At 37.0% G+C, this 23,315-nt stretch overlaps 1 protein-coding gene across 2 annotated transcripts in view; it reads right to left on the minus strand.

Annotated features, from left to right (window-relative positions):
• The window catches only part of SHOC2 (SHOC2 leucine rich repeat scaffold protein), a 101,307-nt gene that overhangs the window by 19,879 nt on the left and 58,113 nt on the right, over positions 1 to 23,315 (minus strand). For both annotated transcript variants that reach the window (XM_038410371.2, XM_043519462.1), the window contains 2 exons: positions 17,161 to 17,298; positions 2,740 to 2,870 (listed from right to left, as the gene is read on the minus strand). In XM_038410371.2, the coding sequence (XP_038266299.1) occupies positions 2,740 to 2,870; positions 17,161 to 17,298 (269 nt within the window). The remainder of the gene's footprint in view (positions 1 to 2,739; positions 2,871 to 17,160; positions 17,299 to 23,315) is intronic.

Genomic DNA, 23,315 nt, shown 5'->3' on the forward strand with positions numbered 1-23,315 from the left:
TTAATTAAAATTCTCTTTTAAGAGCCTGATTGCTTTTTCATTGTTCTTAAGATCCAAGGGCTTGGATCTGTGTTCACCTATGCAAATTGGTGAGGATTTTTATCAAGTCTTCCCCAGGAATGGGGATGTAGTGCTTGGTGGGATTTTTTGGGGGGGAGACGTTTCCAAGTGGGCACTTCCCCTGTTCTTTGTGTAACACTTTGGTGGTGGCAGCTTTTAACCTAAACTGGTAAGAATAAGATTAGGGGGTCTTTCATGCAGGTCCGCACATCTGTATCCTAGAGTTCAGAGTGGGGAAAGAAACCTTGACAGCAGGAATCTCAGGTATGTATATGTCAGTAAAGCACCCAGACACACTATTGGCACCATAGAAATAAATAATGAATGCCAAATTAATGCTGAAATATCATCTTTTGCTCATTTCTATGCCAAGCTTAATTCAGTCCTATTTCTTTAGGTATTGCAGGGATTAAAGATTCACGCATGATATTACATACCAGAAATATTACAATCTCTACAATCACAGACAGAATAGCAGCAATCTCTCAGAAATTTCAATCAACTTCAAATATCTTTACTTTTTCTGGGTTGCAGTTTTAATATTACAATTACAATAACATTTTTATAGCATTGTTTCAGGAATGAAAGTTTTTTGGTTTTTAAATTAAGGGTCGCTTCACATTCACTATATAATAACCATCAAATTGTAATTTGCTTTGCTTCATGTCATGGTTCAACAAATTTGCAAGTATTTGAACACAAGAAAAAAAAGTCTTCTCAGAAAAATTAGTGCAGCAATTTTTTTCCTAACCGTAAACAACAGAACTTTAAGTTGTAGAGATATTAGTCGTATTAAAATCTCATTGTTATTTAGCATAATCTTTTAAAAGGAAATCCTGCCTTTAGTGATTTTATTATTTAGTTGGAATTTTAGGTTCTGTACTTTGGTACAGTACTTTGGGGTTCCTAACACCTTATGGTTTCAAACTGACCTTGGAATTTGCAAAGGCTGTTTTTTAAGTCTGGGACTATACATAAATGTTGTTGATAATATGTATATTATTATTATCTAATGCATACAATTTTTCTAACAGCTCACAAGTAACTAACAATTAAAATGTCTTGGAGGGGAAGATGTAGAGCTTAGTTACACACAGTCTAAAGAAAAACAGTGCACTCAACATTTATGAAAGCTATGGGACTGCTGCCTTTCCCAACATATCCTTTTAAGATACAATATTGTATTAGGCATTGCATCACGAGCTCTGGCTCATTTTGTATTTCAGCAATTTCTTTTGCAAATGGATTTTCTTTCTATTGCAGCCAAGAATGCTTAATTTTCAATGGATTACACTACTACATTAATATTTGAGCTGCTTCTTTGTCACAACATATAACTCATTGTTAGACTAACACATTTAGGTAAAATAGCACTATTTGTTAAGGTAGTTTTTGATTAGGAGTCAACTTACTTTAGGATAAGCAATCAGTTCTCCAGTCAATTGCTTCTGTATGTGTAATCAAATTGCAGTTACTTTCATAACATGCTTGGGTGGGGTGGTTCAGCTTTGTTTTTAAAAGCAGCTGAGCAACTTTCTCTCAACAGCATTTTCTTAAAGCACAAGCCTACCGCAATATTTAATTCTCTTTTGTTTCCAGTCAGTTGTTGCTGAATTTAATAATTCATACACAGAAAAGCAATTATTGTACTTGGGTGCTTTCAATGGTCCTCTAATTTATGTTCACATCTTTTTCCTTTTTTCCCCCTATATACATGTTCTCTCTTTTCTCATTAGGTAGATTTTAATGATATGATATTTGCAATATAATTTTAGATGTCGTTCTTTGTAGAAGAGGTTAGGTAGACTGAACAAAACAGTATTAATGTTTGGATCACTAACTGAAACGGAGCAGAATAAACTCTGTGCATTTTACCATGAAGTCTAAAAACTCACCAGTTCTACAGGGTTGAGGAGGGCGGAATGTCGTGTGATGCGGCTGAAGCAGGCGGGAACAGCTCAGGACTAGCAGGTGCAATAGCAGAGGCAGGGAGCAAAAGAGCTGGTCCCTGCACAACCCTAACCACCAAAGGATTCTGCAGATTGTTACCTATTGTAGCTAGTGGGTGGTGAGCCACCCAACTGAGGGATGCACTGCACTGGTAGCGAAACATCGCTGTAAATTGCAAACTCCTACATTACATGATGATGGAAATGTTAACATTAAGCAGCAATGACAAACATAGGGGCTTTTTGTCCACCTGTTCATTAAAAAACAGAACAGTCCTGCTTCAGTTGGAAGTGGACAGAGATCCCTCTTAGTTTTCGGTCTCCTTTCCCCCTTAGCAACTGCAACCGGAATCTCACGTCCATCTAAAATGATAGGCCCCTGGCTTCCTTGTTTAATTGTGTCATAAAAACATTTAGAAAATGGATAAAATGAGTTAGTATCTTGTTGCCTGATGATTCATCAATTGAATTACTGTCTAACTGGTTAGATATACATGTCAATGTGGCAACACTGGTGGATTTATAGATCTCCAATGTTTTTTATATATATATATACACACACACACACACACACACACACACCCAAAACCACACTCAACACAGGTTAAAGTGAGGCTCATTACTTAAAGCTTTTGATGTAAAATCAATCTGCAATATTTTGATGTGCTCACAAAACAAACAAAAAAAATCTATTACATTTCCCCCAAAGTGTACACCTTGTGCCTCTCACCTCTGGTAAAGTGGAAATGTTGTTGTTCTCCAAATTCAGTTCATCAAGTTCACTACATTTTGCTAAAGACTTGGGGACTGCTGACAGTCTATTGTACCTTAGGCCAAGACGACTTAGACTGGACAAATTTCCTACAAATGCAAAACAAAGTGTTGTTAATATATGTCAGTTAGGGCACAGGACAGTGTAAGGAGTCTTGTTCTATGTCTGATTCTTCCACTGTGTGTGCTTAGTCAAGAAACAACCTCTCTGAGGCTCAGGTTTCCCATCTGTAAAATGGAATTACCACCCCCTTCACAGGGAAACAAAGTATTAGCTGATGTTCACAAATTGCTGTATTTTCAAATCCTTAGATGAAATATGCAATAAAAGCATAATAATGCATATGGTTTTCTATAAATTTCACAAGAGAGAGATAGTGAGCAATCAATAAGTCAATTTTTTAGATGTTCCTCCATTCTCATCTTTTCACCAGGAAGTTCAGCTTTTACCTGAAGTTTTCCAGTTCTTCCCAAAATAACTTATCAAAAGTTACAGTATTTTTACTGGTTTCAGAGTAGCAGCCGTGTTCGTCTGTATTCGCAAAAAGAAAAGGAGTACTTGTGGCACCTTAGAGACTAACAAATTTATTAGAGCATAAGCTTTCGTGAGCTACAGCTCACTTCATCGGATGCATTTGGTGGAGAAAAAACCCACCTTTTTTTCCACCAAATGCATCCGATGAAGTGAGCTGTAGCTCACGAAAGCTTATGCTCTAATAAATTTGTTAGTCTCTAAGGTGCCACAAGTACTCCTTTTCTTTTTTAGTATTTTTACTATATGCAGTGTTGTTGCTGTAGTCATTTTACTACATTATTATTACAAACCATTACACTGGTACACAAAACATGATTAGATGTAATGAGATGCAGTTAAGTCAAAGGAAATGGAGGCTGAATATTAGGCAAAGTATAACCAACAGTGAGATCTGTTAGCTGGGGAATAGTTTCCCCAAGGAACATGGTGAAAGCCCCATTGCCTTGAACTTTTGAAACCAGACCAGACAAAGCGTATTATAAGGAACCCTCCCTGTATCGTCAAGTGGATAGACGGAATGATCTAATAGGTCTTTCCCATCTGTAATCTCTGATGCAGCACAGTTTCTATAAAGACTTTCTGATAAGTCTCTTAATAAGGCAGGAGACACTGAGTGCAGTAGAAATATCTGCCCTGCAGATATTGGGCTGAAGTCCCAAAGAACCAGAAGACACATGTGTAATGGATATCTGTGGCATTTTGCCCAAAGGCATGGGAAAGTGTTTAATTAATTGCTGATAAAGACAAAGCAAAAATTAAGGAAATGAAAGGAACAGTGGCTGAGCTGGTGGCACGTGTTTATAATTACTGTTATAACTAAAATTGTTAACTACATGCAAAGTTTGTATGTCTAACTTCATTTATAATATAGGAAACATCTCATTTCATTGTGCCCATATTCAAAGATCTTCAGGGTGAAACATTCTAGGGATGAGTCAAAACATTCTAACAGCATTTCTCAGAAATGAAATAACATTTAACAATCTAGTCTATAAATGAACAACAGGCAAACATCACACAAAATCCATCACTTGTTCTTTGCTCTCCAACATGCTCCTTGAGATAGATTTTGAAACCTGAGTTATGTCATCAGGCACTATGGAGGAGAATGCAATATGAAGTACAGAGTAAAGGATATACATTGCCGACTGTTTAGCAATACAAATGTAGGCTATGCCAATGACAAGATTGAAAACACGAAGTGTACTATGTCTAATCACACCAGCAATTTGGGAAAAAGGAAACCTCAAAGCAGCTGCTGTCAGAGGGTCAGAATTATACAGTATTTTCCAGAAAATAAGGTACACTGGAAAATCATTTTTAAATTATCAGAAGTATAAATACCACCTTTCAAACCATCTCCAAATCTGATCTTTGTTTCTACCCCTTTCCATTAATCTCTCTCCTCCTAATGAAAGACACTTACTAGTGGCTTCAATACATCACACACTAGTACTGACCCTGCAGCGCACAATATGCATACTGCATCAGCACACACAGCTCTCCCGAGCCCAACAATTTGGTTGCTAGTCCAGGACCAGTAAGTATCAAACTTTAAGTGGTTCTCATAGCATTTGCACCAGTCTGCTAAAAGCTTTTTTTTAAATCCAAGTAGGTTGATAACAGACCTTAAACATCACATTTTTATTACTATCTTCCCCCTCCCCCATTTCATTTTCATTCCAAAAATTAATTCAGCAGCAGATCGCATGAATGGCTGGAGTTATGGAGCTTGACTTTCAGAGATGTTGAGCATGCAGAGCTCCCATTAACTAAAACTGCAGTTGTGGGTGCTCAGAACCTCTGAAAATAAGGTCCTAATGCTTTGCACACCTATTTTCGCATTTTTATCATGCTTTTTGAAACTGTCACTAAACTCATACTAGAATTGAAGTGAGATTGTGGGTGGAGAAGCATAATGGTAATCAGAATGAATGTTAAGGTCCACAGAAATTGCATTACTGGATAAGACTAGTGATCTTGCAATTCCAGCATCCTGTCTCTATCTGTGACAAGTACCATATGGTTCAGAAGAAGGTTCAAGAAATCCCAATTATGGAGCAACTTGTCCACAAGAAAAATTTCTTCCCAACTCCCCTCAATTAGTGTCGGACTTGTGTTGGGAGTATGAGGGTTTATATCCCTTCTAAAGACAAAAATGGGGAGTAAGACTGCAGGCAGGCTAACCATCTGACGTTATCACTAACAATAGGTAAACCAAAAACAGCACGTGTCCACTTGATTTATTTGGCATAAGTATGTAAAACGAACAGCAACTACAGAATGACTAGGTTCACGTTCAGTTGTATTTTTGTCATTAGATCCATACTTCCAACAATTCTTCTAGGCATAAACCTGCAGACGTGCAGGCAGAATGTCTCAAAGGAGAGCATCATTAGGTATTTATGAGCATGTCAGTTTGGTATCAAACTGAAGAGACGTATTAGAGAGGAAAAGCAGCAAGCTATCAATAAACAAATAAAGATACCTCCAACTCCTCTCTACGGCAAACATCTTTTAAAAATATTTATATTCCCAATTTTGTGATTCTTTGATACAACTTTTGTTAAGCATGATTTGCAAGCAATGTTGAGCCTCAACTTATTGTTCTTCTAATGGAAGATGCCGATCCTAACAAAACATCTGCAAAATTATTTTTCTTAACTTTCTTCATGCAAAATCCAGATTGCCTTGAAGAAATCAGATTTGAGACATCCACCTTTGTACCAGTTATTTCAGTTCTATTTTACTAAATGCAAATTTGGTCAATATTAGAGCATTACATTCTTCTTAGCAGGCTCCACTTCTTTTCAGGATGACATACCTTTCATGGGGTCCTAGTTTTGCAGCAGCTGAAGCACAGAATTCCCAATCACTTCATTAGGGTGGCTAGAAAAGCAGGTACTACATGCTTCACAAAGATGTGGCTATTTCATTTATACAAAACTAAATTTAAAAACTGCTTGGGAGAACACAGAAAAAATTCCACAATTTATTTAAATTCAATGTATGTTACTATAAACAGAAATCTAAATAGGTTATTATAAAATAAATTCTCTGTTAAGGACATTTCAGATGCCTGGGGGGAACAAAAGATTGATTGCTGCTGTCCGCCAGTTGCTACGAGGGAAGGTCTGAAAAGAACCAAGAAATGCACACATGCAGAAATATTACTGATCTGCAGAAAGACCATTTAAGGTGGTTTTTCAGTTTCTCCTACATGATCAATTTCTGTTTGAGAGAGGAAGAAAAATCCCTCTTCTACTCAGAATATTTCAAAATTTGAAGAGACATTGTCTAGCAGTCTCAGCACAGAACTAGGAACTCCTGAATTTACTTCCAGCTCTACTACTGACTCTAAGGGACTGAACAAGGTCCCTCTTCACTGCAGCTTCACCATACTTCCCTCTCCCCGACCTTCAGTTTTTTTAAGCTCCTTGAGACTCTTCAGTGAATTACACTACAGAAGTGTAAAGCATCACAACAAAATGGGTAACAATTACTCTGCACTATGTAACTTAATGCATTATAGATTAGTCTGCAATCCATCTGGAATTTTTTTTTAATGTAATGGAAGCACTCAGACCAACATAAAATAAAATATGTTCACTGGAACAAGTGACTTTCATATAATTACATTAAAATACAAAGCTTTTTACATTTATAAAACCTGTGCATTATTTCCATTATAGTTCTCTCCCCTTTTAAGATTTATTGGTTATCAAAGGATTTTAAGCCTTTAGCAGTTTGCAATAGATAATTGCAACAATACATCATAGAGAAAACTGAAATCTATTAAACAAAATTGTTAAGGGGGCACATTTCAAATTCTGCAATTTTATAGACATTTTGCAGCAAATTTTGATATATCACTCTCTAAGTAGTCTGTTAGAATGTATATTTGCATTATTACATATTGTTACATTGTCCTGGTTCACTCATAGATCATTTTCTACTGAGTGTTTATTGCTATCACATGTATGAAAAGGAAACTGATGCCATCTTTAACATAACAGGGAATTTGTGGGAACAGGTTATGGCAAACTGCAAGGCATTTTTCAGATGACAAAAAAAATGTATGCTTAATATGAGATGTAGACTTAATTCAGGGAACAAAATGTGAGGTTGCACCATGGCAGAATAGGATCACAGGTTCAGTCAATATAAGACGCTACAATTGAATACAAGACCTAAAGCAGACAAGACCTAAGTGTTTCTAAAAAGTTGAGAAATGGTGTTTAGTCACCTTCTAGCAGAGGTTGGGTAGTCTTATAGGCAACCATCAATCCACTGGATCATGGTGAAGTGTAAAGGGTTTAGTCAAGTGTCTGATGAATAGTCTAGAGGTAGTCTAACACATATGTAGGCTACAGTACAGTGTTTAAACATAGTTAAGATGTTCCTAGTCAAGGTTAGGCACACAGTGTGGTATAGAAGCTATCTAAAGCTAGCTTATTTTGTAGATATCGGACTTTAGTCTTTGCAGATGTCAATCAAGCACCATCCATAATCACTAAATGTTACTTCAAGGAATACAGCAAAAGGATACTCTTCCCCATATTTTTAAGCCAGTGACACAGACCACAAAAATCTTAATTTTGAAATAAGGAAGGAAGAAGGCAAACCCACCAACTGGTCACCAGTTTATAACTTTCATTAATGACTGTTACCTTCAAAGTGTGTGCACACGCAGTGGATATTAACAAGCTGCTCACAAATAATTAAGCACCCCAAAACCAGACTTCACATTTTGTGTTTCATTTTTACAATATTGGCAAGCGTAAAACATTGGCACACGCTTCTGGAATGTTTCCTCAGCTACGAAAATTAGACTTGATTTGTGGTTCAATCACTCAGGCTTTGAACATAGAATCATAGGTCTGGAAGGGACTAGAGAGGTCATCTAGTCCAGTCCCCTGCACTCATGGTAGGACTAAGTATTAACTAGACCATCCCTGACTAGTGTTTATCTAACCTGCTCTTAAAAATCTCCAATGATGGAGATTCCACAACCTCCTTGGGAAATTTATTCCTGTGCTTAACCACCCCGACAGTTATGAAGTTTTTCCTAATGCCAACCTAAACCTCCCTTGCTGCAAGGCATCAACACGTATGCAGTCATATCAGACTTGCTTTTCTTTATTCTGTCTTGTTCCTTCAGATCTTTCTTACTTCGCCTGATGCCTCCTCCTTGCATGAATAAAATCATCTATTAGTTTTGTTTCTTCATACCATACAAAAATACTTTTTAAAATGCTGAGTCACAGCTTATATTCCTATATCCATAAATATCATCTGATGGTACCTACCACTGACTAAAAAAAATCCTATCCCCTAACCTACCATGATGAATGAGTGACCAACATGAATAATATGGGAAATAAAGAACGTTAAAAACATATACATACAAAGCAAATGAAATCCAGAGTTAGTAAACCACAGTTAAGACAACAGAATCAATCTGATTTACACAAAATAACAGTATGTAAGTATTCACTCTATTTTGTTTGCATTGGAGGATTCCTTTTAGATAAAATATGGAAAGTTTAATTTTTCCATTTCAGAATAGTGGGTGATGGATCCAATAATAAAATGCTTTAGAATATATATTACGGTGTTCTGCAGCAAATTGTAAAACACAAGCCAGGAATTCTTCCTCTTAGCAATTCAAATGAATTAATAAATCATGAAAGTTTAGTAAAACTAAGTATTTCAAATTTGTTTCTCTGAATTTTTACTTGGTATTCACCCATCCCTCTTATTTAATCAAGGTGCAACAGTGAGTGTTAGAGGTAAAATCTGAAGTTAAAACACCCTAAAGTAGCTTCCAGCAGAATTTCAACTGTCTCACACGCCAATGCCTCTTCCCAAAATATTTGGTCCCATGTGAGTTGCCATTTTAGCATTGGGCTCAGATACAATGGAGTTGGGCATGGAGCCTAATTTCAGAACCTCTTTCTTTTTACTCCTGGATCATCATTCAGAAATCACACCAGTATCAGAAAATGGAAAATGTGTCCAGCAATGTACCTTTTAATGCTATTAATTAAAGAATCATTTTGGAGCTACCACTACTCCACTTACAACTCACTATTCTTTTCCTAGTAAAATGCCTGTTGCTCTAAATATTCATAAATATAAGACATATCTGACTATGATCAAGCTAAACAAATTTTAGAACATGTACAAAACTGCAGAATGATGGAAGTAGGTAAGAAAGCTTGTAGATATAGAAAAATAATTTAAAATGATTTCTTACCTGAATTCTAATGTTACCTGTTGAATTTCTCCCTCAGATAACTTTTTTACCTTTTTTAAAAATAAGAAAACTATTAAATTTACATTTAGGGGATGAAACTATAAGTTTGCTGAAGAGAAATTATAATTGTAACGTGGTATTGAGTGAACAATTTAAAAAAAAACTTGTAATCCGATAGCCAATTAATTTAAACGCTTTACTTCCCTCTGCCTCAAAGGTCCACTAAATTGTTCTTTACCTCATTTTATGTCTCTTTTTGACGCTTCCCCCAAGTTAACATTAGCTGTACTTCAAGTTGGCATAAGGCACTTCATAACTAAAAGTAGATAAACTGTATATTTTCCAAATATGTCTTCAGCACAAAACATTGGCTCGTTAAAAAAAAAAAATCACATTGTATCATAATTATTTTCATTTTGACTCTAGACTGTCTCTCTCTTTTGCTTTATGGTACTTGGAAAATGCTAGGCTATTGCACAAAGTGTATTTTTTCTTACAGGAAGTGATCTACATGTAAAGTAATTTACTATTTTCAATCAACAGAAAATACTGATATGACTGCATTAAGCCAATATCTGTAGAACAAGACATTAGGTCACTTCCTGATAACTAATATCTAAATTGCCATTTGTTACAGTACAAAAGTGCACTTAGAAGAAAGCGTTACTTGAAACAAAAACGATACACTTATACACAGTGACTAAACTGGCTTTGCTGCCCTTTTTAATTTTGGATGTTGCGTAGTTCCTTCCCTACCATTCCCTTCACACTCCATTATAATTATGCCCTTTCGCTAGCAACTCTTCGTACAGTACTATTAATTTGTGAGGACACATTCCTTTAGAGTTTTCTGTTTTTATTAGAAATCTTACAGCACACCCAGAAAGCTGTCTGCGGTAAGACAAGGCTCAGCTAGCTAACCAAGCAGTAAATGCTTCTTACCCAAGAAACACCCAGTATGTAAACACAAAACTTGACAAATCTTCCCTCTTATAAACAAAATAGGATTCCATTAAAAGATGTTTCCGGAGAGAGTGGGGAGAAAGAGACAGGCTGAGCAAACTGGAAAGGCAAAATAAATTGTTAAAACAGATTGATTTTAAATTAGATATTTATGATTAACAGAGGTCTTTGGTTAGGTTTTTTGCACTGACTAAATCAGTGAAACAGTGCTTAGATATCAAACATGCTGGAACCTGGCAGTGTGTAGATGTTGCAAGAAACACTCACCACACCCAGCCACCAGGTAAGTGTCACAGTGGAAAAATAAAGGTGGGGGGAGGAGGCGGGAACTAAGAAAAAGTTGGAAAGAAAATTCTCCAGCCTAGAAAAACACAAACGTCTGAAATAAAGCAAGCCAGACTTTGGATTCTAAGGCCATAGGAGATTCACCGCGTCTATCTCCATGCTAAAATGCTCTCAGTGAACTATTCTAACCACAAAACAAGTTATAATCTAAAAATCAAGCCACAGCTTGCTTTAATGTTGTACCAAAACCATCATGACTAAGAAATAAAGCCACTGTTGCTGAACTGGCTAAGACTACCTCTTTTGTACTATGCATAAATGTAAGTCAATTATCAATCAGTGGAGTTTCGTTCCCCCCACCACTACCCCCAGGACTTAATCGACTTATTCTGAACTTTATTTTATACAGCAACAAATAATGCATTCTGAATGACAAATTCATCCTCGATCAGTAATAGTTATATATGACTTTCTGATAATGACTGATGGAAATTTTTTGGTGCAAAAATATAATCAGACTAAAATCAACGACAGTTAGCACAGTGCAATGTTATCTTCTACTAGTCAGCATCTGACTTGGAAGACTGTAGAGCTGCAAAGCACTGATGTTCTGTAGAGATAAACACCATGCAGGTACAGCTATATATTTAGAGAAAGACCACAAGTAACTTTAAAAGGCTATAAAAATGCCTTTAAAAGCCAAAAATATGCCACTGGGAAACTTAAACTATCAAGAAAATGTACAGAAAAGCCATCTTTGGCAGATGAGGAGTTGATTCATTGACAACATACTAAAGATTACTATCACTTTTTCAGTAAACCTCACGCCTACAAGAGGCCCAAGCTACTTCAACTGCTTTGCCAGTAATTTCCCACTCCTGTTAATTTATAAACTGATTATCTAAAAGTTGTGCGACTCTTTCATATCCTCTTAAGACTATCTTCTGTAAGCATGGTCTTTCCATGTAGCCTATTCTAAAGTAAGTAATGATTGCCTTTCAACAGATCTTTCAATATAGTGTAATCAATATTTTGCATAGAAATTAACATTAATGGCCTAGAACAGCTACCTGGCAAGGGAAGGTATTCACCTGTAATACATAGGTATTATCCCATTTAACTGGAGACATTTCTTTCCATAGTTCTCTAGGTGGTAAGCTGCTACTAACCCTTACAAATAGTTTCCATCAAGCTGCTAAGGTAGAAAGAAATTTATCTTAAATACAACTCAACTCAGAAACCTTTTAACACAGTCTTTATACTGACTAAATCAAAGCCTAAAAAAAGAATGAATACATTCTTTTATTTTAATTCTTTCTAAAGAATGAACCACATACTTAAGGCTAGAGAATCACAAATACATTAGAAGTACTAAATGACAAGTTTCTATTAGGGTGATGCAAAGAAAGGAACTTTAAGATATCCAAGCTCATTTTCTAGAATTTATATGTCAGTTAAAATTTCTAGAAATTTTCTGTGTAGAAATCTGAGGCATATTTGATGTCAATTAGAAGAGCATTTATTGGTAGAAAGTGCAAAAATAAAAACAACAAGATAAAGGTAGTCTATTAGGCATACATACATAAAAAAAAGTTAAAATCAAACAGCAGCAACTGTTTACTGGCCACATACTTAAGGAACAGAGGTGTAGCTACAAAGAAGAGCAACGGAAAAGGGGGGAAAAAATCACTATTTTTCCTGAAACATTCACATATTTCTTAAAAAGAAATGGACAGAACCCTCTTCCATAAAAAAAAGTCTACCAAACAGGAAAATTATAAATATAATAGCTTTGAGAAACACCAGAAAACATTGTTAGTAAAAAGAGATAATGCGTAGTAGTGGAGAAATAATACTTATGCTTACAGAACATGTTTCATTATCTTAAAGTGTTTTACGTAGGCAAATATTTTTTTTTCCTTTCACAAAGGGGGAAAAGTTAGGCACAGAGCACTTATGTGACTTTCCCAAGGTCATATCCAGTCAGTAGCAGAGCCAGGAACAGAATCCAGGTTTCCTGACTTCTATGTGTTTTCACTACAAAAGAGCAGGTCTATGGGAAAAATACTAGGAATTCATAGAAACCGTAAATTAGAGAGCATATTAAGTGCTTATCTACACAAGAAAGTTGAACCAGTTTAACTCAAGGTGTGATTTTAAAGCAATTTAGTTAAACTACTTGAAAAGGCTTCATGTACACTTACTTTGGTTTATCTTAAATCATTTTAATAAACTGAAGAACTGCTCTTATTCTGAAAGAAGTATTTATACAGGGATTTGCACTGTTTTAAAAAACAATTTATGTTGAACAAGTGCACCTTTCTCATGCAGACAAGGCCTAGGTCATCTCAACCATCCTCTGGTAATGCAGAATTGTTTCATGCAGTACATTTTCTAGTGCTCCGTCTAGCCTAGCTTCACATGTTTTAGGATATGAGGTTTCTACCCTCTTGCTTGGAGATTATGCCTATAATTCTCACCGTCAGGAACTTTTCCTAATAATCATCCTAATTTTCCTGTCTGAGGCCCTGATCCTCCAAAGCATTTAGGCATTTGTTTAACTTTACGGACTGATTTAAATAGGATTACTAATGTATTTAAATTTAAATACCTGCCTATGTCTTTAGTGGATTGAGGCCTTAATTTAATCTGATGCTCTAATTTAGCTGAGATTGCAAGGCCATATACTCAGTTTAATGGCATTTCTCTGTTTGTAACTCGATAACTTTTTAAGACTACTGTATCTGATCAATTCCAAAATTTCAGGGAACATTCTAGGTATCAATGACCAGAACCCTACTGATTTTGGGAAAACTCAGAAACTAAAAAGGGAAAAATGGAGACACATGGACCTCTGGCCATCTGTTTAGTACTGCCAGCCTCAAGCACCTCTGCAATGGCCTACAGATCAAACAATTGGCAGATAGCACACATTAATGCCTTCCAGCATAACAATACTCCTATCTTAGGGCATGGCTACACTTGCAGATATAGAGCGCTTTGAGTTAAACCAGCCTCCAGAGAGCGCAGTAGGGAAAGCCCTGCAGTCTGTCCACACTGACAGCTTCAAGCGCGCTGGCGTGGCCACATTTGCAGCACTTGCAGTGGCATTGGGAGTGGTGCGTTATGGGCAGCTATCCCAGCATGCAAGTGACTGAAACGTGCTTTTCAAATGGGGGGAGGGAGGGTGGAGTGTGACAAGGAGTGTGTTGTGTATACGTGTGGGGGGGAAGAGAGTGGGTTTTTGGGGGGCTGAGAGCATGTCATCAGCATGTTGTCTTGTAAGTTCAGCAGACCCTCCTCCCCGTCCCTGCCCCGCCTCTCTCTCACACAGCATTCCACACTAATGGTGGTTTTGTCTCAGAGCAGATAAGCAGCCAGCTGTCTGAAATGGAGCTTTCAAAGGCCATATCCGCATTCCTGCAGCGATTCAAAAACAATGACAAGAGTGGCCACTTGACTTAAGGGGCTTATGGGACATTTCCGGAGGCTGATCAGAGCACAGTAATGCAACACCTTGTTCACACTGACACCCGGGCATTTAAATCAAGGCACAGCAAGCGTTAATCTTCTCGCCGAGGTGGAGTGCCAGGAGCGCTCTAGCAATGGAGTCAGAGCACTCTACGTGCCTTGCCATTGTGGACGGGTAGTGAGCTAGAGTGCTGCTTTAATGTGCTCTAACTAGCAAGTGTAGCCAAGCCCTTCGCTCTGCCCAGATTCCCAATAGAGTTTAACATGTTGACAGCCTAAGACTGTCTACACTGCACTTGTGTTGTTAAAACTTTTGTCGGTCAGGGATGGTTTTATTTTGCCAGCAGGAGAGCTCTTTTTAGCCACTCTTAGCTGGCGGCACTGCGTACCTTATAGCAGTATGGTTGTAGCTGCACAGCTGTGCCGCTGTAAGGTACACAGCATAGACAGAGCCTAAGTGACTTCTCTCCCAGCAAGAAAGAAAACAAACAACAGTTCTGGAGGGAGTGCACACAGTCCCTGGCATTGAGGGGAAGGGAGGCAGCATGGGGGAGTTGGTATGGAGGGACTACACAGAATGCTTAGCATGGGGGGAAAGTGGAAGATGGAACTCCTTTCATGGGGCAAGGGGTGCACATGGAGCCCCATCATGATGGGGGAGGGAGGGTGTTGGATACAGAGCCCCAGGCATGAGGGGGTGGGGAAAGTTGCAATGAATCTCTAAAACAGAGGGGAATGGGATGGTGATACACAGGGAGCTTGGTGTGTGGATGGAGAAGAATGAATGCAAGGACCCCCTGGTTTGCCAAATGAGCTTAGGTCTACAGAAGCCACGAAGTTTGTGACTCTCTAGTTCTACCTCTTGTACCATCCTAGTTCCTGTCATTTTCTTGGTGTTTATAACCTTCAGATATTTCTTAAATGTGTGCACCCTTAGTTTCTTTAGTTAACCAGGCTACCTGTATTTGCTATTTTTAATCTTTGAAATAAATCAATCCTTGCAGCCCCTGAAACATTTTTGCTGCCTCTCTCTAAATTTCCTCCAATTCTAAATCACTTTGGCAGCACTTTTTTTTAAACTCTAGCCCTTAACCATTTTGAAGACTCGTGGCTTGACCTTTCCAAAATCCTAATTACTCCCTAATGTACACTGACGATTTACAAAATCTGATGGACATGAACAAAGATAGTGCAGTACACCTGTAGATTGAAGTTAGGACAATTTTATTTTGATAGTGATGCTGCCAATCTTGACAAAGGAGTTAAAGTTAGAGCTATGCTTACAAATTGTGCAATCAGATGCAAATTCCAGATGGAAAGATGTCTCCCAGTTTTTAAACATAAAATTAACTGGAGAAGATGAAATTCAGCAACAGTGGTATTTCATCCATATCAACTCAATTCAGGTAGAGCTCTCTGGGTAAAAAGGCTCAATATCTTCACGGTCAACAATTTGCTGCTAAAAAATAGTTGGTGTCTATCTAAATGGTTCTTAACTCTTCTGCCCCCTCATCCATTTATTTCCCCATCATATATATAAAAATAATAATGAAATGCTCTATTTATATTAGATGTTGCCTAAATGGTGCAGTTTTGTCTTTTATTTAAGCTGAAAGAGCTTACAATCATGATGGGCTGTGTTTTTTAAACAATTTGTTTTATTCCACCATCTGCTCAACATAGATTTAATTAAATAAGAAAAGTCCTCACCTATCCAGTCCTATATGAGCTTCTGAAGCCAACTAGGGAAGAACCAGTTTATTTCGGTACTCTTACTCCCAATCCCAACATGTATTTTACTAAGAGTGATAGTAAGTTTGGGAACTTGGAAGTGGATTCTCAAATTATATTTTTAAAAAGTAGAAAATACAAAGAATAAATTAGTACTTGAAACTGATTCTGTAAGTCTTTCCTATTTTTCTCTACTCAAAGCAAACACGGAAATACAACCCAGCTCTTTATCCTTAAACTAATAATTTTTAGCACTTATGTAGCACCATTCATCTACGAATAGGTTTATTAACATGAACTACTCACTACTCAACTTCAGGTTTCAGAGTAGCAGCCGTGTTAGTCTGTTTTCGCAAAAAGAAAAGGAGTACCTGTGGCACCTTAGAGACTAACAAATTTATTTGAGCATAAGCTTTCGTGAGCTACAGCTCACTAATGCATCTGAAAGCTTATGCTCAAATAAATTTATTAGTCTCTCAGGTGCCACAAGTCCTCCTTTTCTTTTTACTCAACTTCACTATGTGGTGGATAAGCAAGCAGTATTCCTATTTTATAAATGAGAAATCTAAGACAGAGGTTAAGTGACTTGCCCCAGATCACAGAAAACGGAGGTGTCAGAGCCAGGTTTAGAACCCAGGAGTTTCTTGCTCTCAGCCTCATGTTTAGACCACACTTCTCAGGGTATGTTCCCACTTAAAATGCTATAGCAACACAGCTTTAGTGTAGACACTACTTACACCAATGTGAGAACCTCAAGAGGTGGTAGCTAGGTCAATGGAAGAATTCTTTTGTTGACCTAGCGAGGTCAAGAAGGGGACTTAGTTTGGCTTAACTCCGTCACTCAAGGGTGTGAATTTTTCACACCCCTGAGTGACATAGCTGGGTTGACCTAATTTTCAAGTGTAGCCCACCACTTATAGTAGTTAGGATTAACAACACCTGGGTTTGAGAGAGTTTACATTTTTAGAAAGAGTATATCCCTTTGGGATCTTGACAGTGAAAATGCCCACAACAAAATTCCGATCCCTTCTATAGTTATGGGCCATGTTTTATTCTTAGATTTTATATTCTTATTGTTCAGTGACTTGAACGTTTGGAAAGCTGTGATTTCTCTGCCCAGTCCCACCTTCACATACCTATGGTTTCTGGTAGGTCCAAGAGCTCATTGTGCTGCAAGTCAAGGTTGGTGATTTGTGTGCAATTTCCAATCTCCTTTGGAAGATGTTCAAGCTGATTGTGCGCTACATCCAGAGTTATGAGGTTACACAACTCACCTGTGAACACACCAAAAAAAACAGACTTTTTAATGTCTAGTTCCACCAAAAAAACCTACAACGTGGAAGTAAAAATAAATGGTCAGATATACACAGCTATGGTTTTAAAACAAAGTACTGTGTGTACCTTAAAATTATGGCTGCAAAATATTTCTGACATACCAGGATCACAATCTAGTACAGTCAGATTCAAAACCTCATCAGCATTCTTTGAAAGGATAAAGTATAGATTCCAGATATCCGAATGAATCCCAGTATATTAAAAAAGACTGTGCTAGCTATCGCTCTTTTTGTACTTTAAGCTCAGGAATGACACGAGAAGTATAACAGCTTGGTTATTCTTCTCATTATTCATCCTTTTCAGCTTAATCGAAGCTAGGAACATCATGGAGGTAAGCAGTTTGTACTGAATTTTGAAAAATTCATTACAGTAAATTATATATAGAGAAACCACCACCTAGAATTACTTTCAGGCTGCAAAGAAGAAACAGCTTGTGAAACATCAAAACAGAACCAAATATTTTGCTGACAAGCTGGAAAACCAAGAAAACTACTGCTGATTGAGACTTGAAAATGGCCAGTTAAGTTAAACAGTAAACCTATTCCTACAGAATAACGTATTCTAAATACTCAATAATACCTAAAAATGAAAGGAAGGTTAAAATAAAATCTTATTTGTTAAGTCTTAAAGAAAAAGGGCCTGGATTCTCTTCTGATTTATATCTGTTTTACACCAGCAAAACTTCACTGATGCCTGATTTACCCAGATGTATGGGAGGTAAGAACCAGGCACAAATCTCTGCAAGGATAAAAAGGATAGAGACTAACAAATTTATTTGAGCATAAGCTTTCGTGAGCTACAGTTCACTTCATCGGATGTAGCTCACGAAAGCTTATGCTCAGATAAATTTGTTAGTCTCTAAGGTGCAACAAGTACTCCTTTTCTTTTTGCGAATACAGACTAACACGGCTGCTACTCTGAAACCTGCAAGGATAAAGTTTCATTGACTTCAGTGTCAGCAACAAAAGATCTAAAATATTAACGCTTTTTTTGTATGTTTTGATTTCAGTGGAGCTGAAATTAACACTGCAGATTTTAATAGCTTTAACTTCTATTCACTGGATAAGTGACAATTTTTGGAACAGCAGTGAATCGATATTGCAGAAAGAAAGCCTATTTTAGGAATAACCCTCCAGTGCTATTTTATTCACCTCCATCCCTCTAGGGCCTTCTTGCAGACCTCGAGTACTAGCTTGGGGTAAGCTCTGATGCCATGAATTATGCTACACGGACTAGTAGGCCATGGATTACATTGTAAGAATGAATGGTAAATTTCATTACAAATTCTAAATACTTATGAATTTTGTTTACTTAACTTCTTCAGATGATAGTATGGTACTTTTCTGAGGTAAAAAAAATTCACACCCATTTACCAAAAGGCTCACAAAGTTGAACACATGTTGTCTATTCAGTTTTATTATTCTGATTTTCTCAGTTTATATCACTCTTATGCTCTGCAAAGATCTACACAGCCTAGTGGTACATAGTACAAATAGCATTTTGTCACCAAATCCCACACTATACTGTCTATGTTCACTCTACTTCCCCAAAATACGCTCATACCAACTGTAAAAGTATTGCTTATGATGCTTCTACATCACTGGATATCCGTTTATGCATGTATTATAAGCAATGAGCATTGCAATGGAAGCAATCAAGAGAGGAGTGAACCCGACAATACATGAGTAATGAGCAGCAATCCCACAATACACAGAAGAGAATGAAAGAGCAAAGAGGGTAGGCTACAATAATGTCCTACAGTGCCCCAACATTTTGGGAGTCCATGCCCCTACTAGACTACTGGGACATACAATTCCTCTTTTTATGATGAAATATAAAGGGGAGGGAGAGAACACTTTAACCTGTTTTTATACCATATTGCATGGGTTATTAAAGGTAATCTTGGCAGCATTTTAGGACACTAGTTCTCAATTTATGATCAGCAAAGCTTAGGTTCGGAACAACATTCAAGTTCTGAGAGACAGAACAGTAAAGTTATAACCAATGACGAAGTCAAGTTCATGCTGTGGCACAATTCCATTTCATCATATTTAATTCTCATCCTCCATGGCCAGTTGTGGGAGGTAAGGGTCAGTATATCTGCTGAAGTTGGAGGAGCACTTTGACTTGGGGAGCAACATTCTCTCCACTTCATTCCTTGCACCTACAGAGAGAATTTTGGTAACAGACACATACGGTTGCGACAACACATACAGACAGTTCATTTTGTTTGGACACGGCTGCCTTGGATGCTAGGAATATTTGGATTTTGAGTCTTGGGAGAAAATTAAGTATCAGTGCCTATCTAGCATTCTGACTTGATTCCAGATAGTTATAGATGAAGATCATGCTGCTTTTGCTTGTGTGGGATTAAAGACAGGTTTTATTTTAGACAAATTCGTTATATGTTGGTACAAAAAATGACATATGCAACAGATCTTTATTTCAAGTAAGTAAACTGAATCCTAAAACTGAGTGAAGGCTGTTGCCCTATATAAATTAGATTTTAGAAAAGGAAGTGGATGACATGACGTTTAGTGACTTGAAGAAAAGAATTTCAAGAGACACAGTATAGTAAACACAGTATAATGACCACTGTTAGGCCTTCATTTCCACATAGCATATACAGCATGTGGTGAGAAGCTTGTGATGGTCCAAAATAAAGTGCAACATTTTATAACCTTTTTAGGGGGGAAGGGATTGCAGAGACATGAAATATTTTTAATCTTTGTTTCATTCTTACTCATCAGTCCACACAGACTTATAACTCAGCAGAAAGAGCCTGATGAAGCATCAAAACCAAGCTTCCCTTCTTGCCCACTTCATTGCAAAGGGAAAAACTCTCACATTGGAGATGCTTTCCTTACCGATATGAAAAAAAACCCTTAAAGTGATTCTGCAGCTAATATAACCAAAGATATTGGTAAAGTTCCACTGTCCAAGATCAGTACACTGGGTGGATTGAATACACATCTACTGACTACAACAGAGAACACCAAGATGCTATAAGAAATCAACTGAATAAGTCAACAGCGATAAATGGGCATGTTCCATTAGATAATCATGATGGTCCCTTCTGACCTTAAATTCTACGAGTCTATTTGAATCATTTGCTTTGTGGAAGCAGATGCTCTCCAACAGCAGTTCTCTTGAAAGGAGGGCCAGAATGAACAAATGGAGTCAATCATTGTTATGACAAATAGCTATCTGTAAGAACAAACATTTCTCTGGCACAAATATGTTGCCATCTGCACAGAGTAGTTCTGATAACAGAAAATGTAAAGGGATTTGTGTCATTAGTGAAAAATCTATCACAGTAACAATATCTCACTGCATTCTTCATAAATAATTTCTCATAGCCTAAACTGTGCTCAGTGAACTAAGTTGTGAAGATGATAAACTTCATCAGCATATAACTGAATGCTTGGATCTTTGCCTTGTCAAGGAGATAACTGTGAGCGGTGCATTAAAGCATACAGAAGATGGCTCTCTCTCAAGGAAAGATTCCTGTAGGAACTACAAGAAGAAACATTGGTGAGCTAAGAACTCAATGATATTCAGACTAAAAGAATCAACTTTTTTGGCTCTCACATGATTTCTGGTGTGCTAAATTGGATTACTTTTTGAAATATTGGGTATCTGAATCAATCAAACACAAACATAGGAGTTAAACGTTCCAGATCTGATGATTAGAGAATGAAATGAGCCTTATGGAGACAATATTTTAATGCATGGAAAATTGTAATGTTCCCATTACTTTTTGAGGAAGATCCAGAATCACCTCCATACCTGAAGAATATTTTGGACACTAGAAGTTATCAAGAGATGCAAATGTTTGTTTTAGGAAGAAAACCTACTCATATATGAATAATCCAAATTGAAGTAAACTTACTCTTTCAGCTACATCTAGCAGCTAAGATAAAACACAAACAACAAATTAAATAGAGTATAAAGTGACTGCTAGACAAGTTCTGGCTGGTCTCATGGAAAGGTCACCTCAAAAAGAAGCGCAAGATTAGTAAAATAATTGAGCAAGTGCCATTATTTGGGGCGGGAGGGGATATTCTCCCTCACTGTGGCTGACATAAAAGAAGCCATGAAGTACAATAATATTTGTCACCAAAGCAGACAGTATTGTGTGCATCAGCCCTCTTGACAGAGAAAACCACTAAATGGGAGCAATTTTCATACAAAATGCATTATGGAGAGACTAAAATTTCTCTGTAATTAAAATCTCCCTTATAAAGGTTAATTTTCAATTCCCCAATAGCTTCAAAAATTTTAAAAATGCCCACTTTCTGCAAACTCTTAGAAGGTAAACTTAGTAGATTGTTCATACAAATGTGCAGAGAAATAAAGTAGTTACTTTGAAAGATACCCAAGTGCGTTCTTTTTAAACATGTCCGTAAAGTGTAAAGAGCAGCAAACACCTCATCATCTTCTCATGCACAGTGTGTGTTATGCAAGCAGCATGACAAAATCACACATAAATGCTGATTGACAATCATATTGTTCTTACGAAAAAAATAATAATGTCTCCATAATTAAGGCTGAAACCTGGGACCCACATAAGGCTGATTTTGAATACCGTCATGACAATGAGACCAACATGTCCTACATCCAGAATTTTTAAAATGCTTGAGTTACTCAAAAAACAGAATGCAGCTTTGTTATATTATTTTTATGTTAGTATGTATGTATGTATTATATACACACATCTACAGATCAATATTAAATTAGGGGGAGCAGTTATGTCAATATCAAACAGGGTTCAGTACCTCCTGCCAAAATTCACTAAGGGGAAAATAACCTTGGGCTGTATACACTATTTGCAATATAGCCCCTTTTCCACTGTATTAAATCTTGTGACTGTCCATTCTCTCTCTTCCCATATTTAAGAAGATTAAAATTCTGAAATCCTTTACTACATGGTAAATCCTGGACCCGATGACATAGCAACAGAATAAAGAGCTCTTGTTGGATAGTACAAGGAAGAGGACAGTGCTAGTATTAGTGACATCTTTTCATTTTAGCATCAATTATGTCTTAAGTAGTATATCAAGTTGTATTGCTTTCAAGTTTATATTTTTTTTAAAATTAATCTATGTTCACTAGTGCCAGCAACAGATTACAAATATTTTCCATAGCTGTGGTATTTATTAATACCTCACTAGGTTCTCTGACTGCAGAATAAAGCAAAATAATCTAGTCTACCCAGAAAGCTATATGAGATACATTAAAGATAAAAAAAAAAAAGTCTTGACCCTAGAAAGTATTACAAAGTAATCGTATAACTTCAGCACAAAATACTTCCCTCTCCCCCCATTGGATTTGAGTGCATCATTATAGTGGATAGAATAAGCCTTTTACTGTTTATTTCTGACCCTGCTAAGGAACAGATAAGAACTACAAGCTAATGGTTTTGATTAATAAATGTCCTTTATGTGAAAAAGGCACTGACTAGAAAGAATTTAGCCTTTTAGGTGAATGGTCACAGTTATTATTGTTTTATCATTTTTCTGTACAATGGTTTATGCATGAACTCCATTTATACAAATGCTATTTTTAAGAGAACTCGGATAATATTTTCTTTGAGTTTAATTTAGGATCTTCTTAACTTACAACATGAATTAATTACAGCACACATCAGGAAGGAAGAAGGTACACTAAAACCCGCAAATTGTTTCCCCACCTGAAACCTGAGGTAAAGAGTGCTTGTACGAGTCATCATGTAACAAAAATCTATTAGTTTCAAGTGACGGTTGAAAAATTCAGGAAAGTTGGGAAATTTTCAATTAATGTCCTCACACCAATTTCCCAAGGAACACCACACCTTGGTTGCAGTTAGGATTCCTGGAATGGAGAAAGGGGTTCCTGTACACAGTTAATACAAAATAAATAAATTCCCCTGTATTGCCAGATCCGCTGAAAGGGGGAAATGAAATGGACAATAGTA

The sequence above is a fragment of the Dermochelys coriacea genome, chromosome 7 (genome assembly GCF_009764565.3).
Source record: "Dermochelys coriacea isolate rDerCor1 chromosome 7, rDerCor1.pri.v4, whole genome shotgun sequence".
Lineage (NCBI taxonomy): Eukaryota > Metazoa > Chordata > Testudines > Dermochelyidae > Dermochelys > Dermochelys coriacea.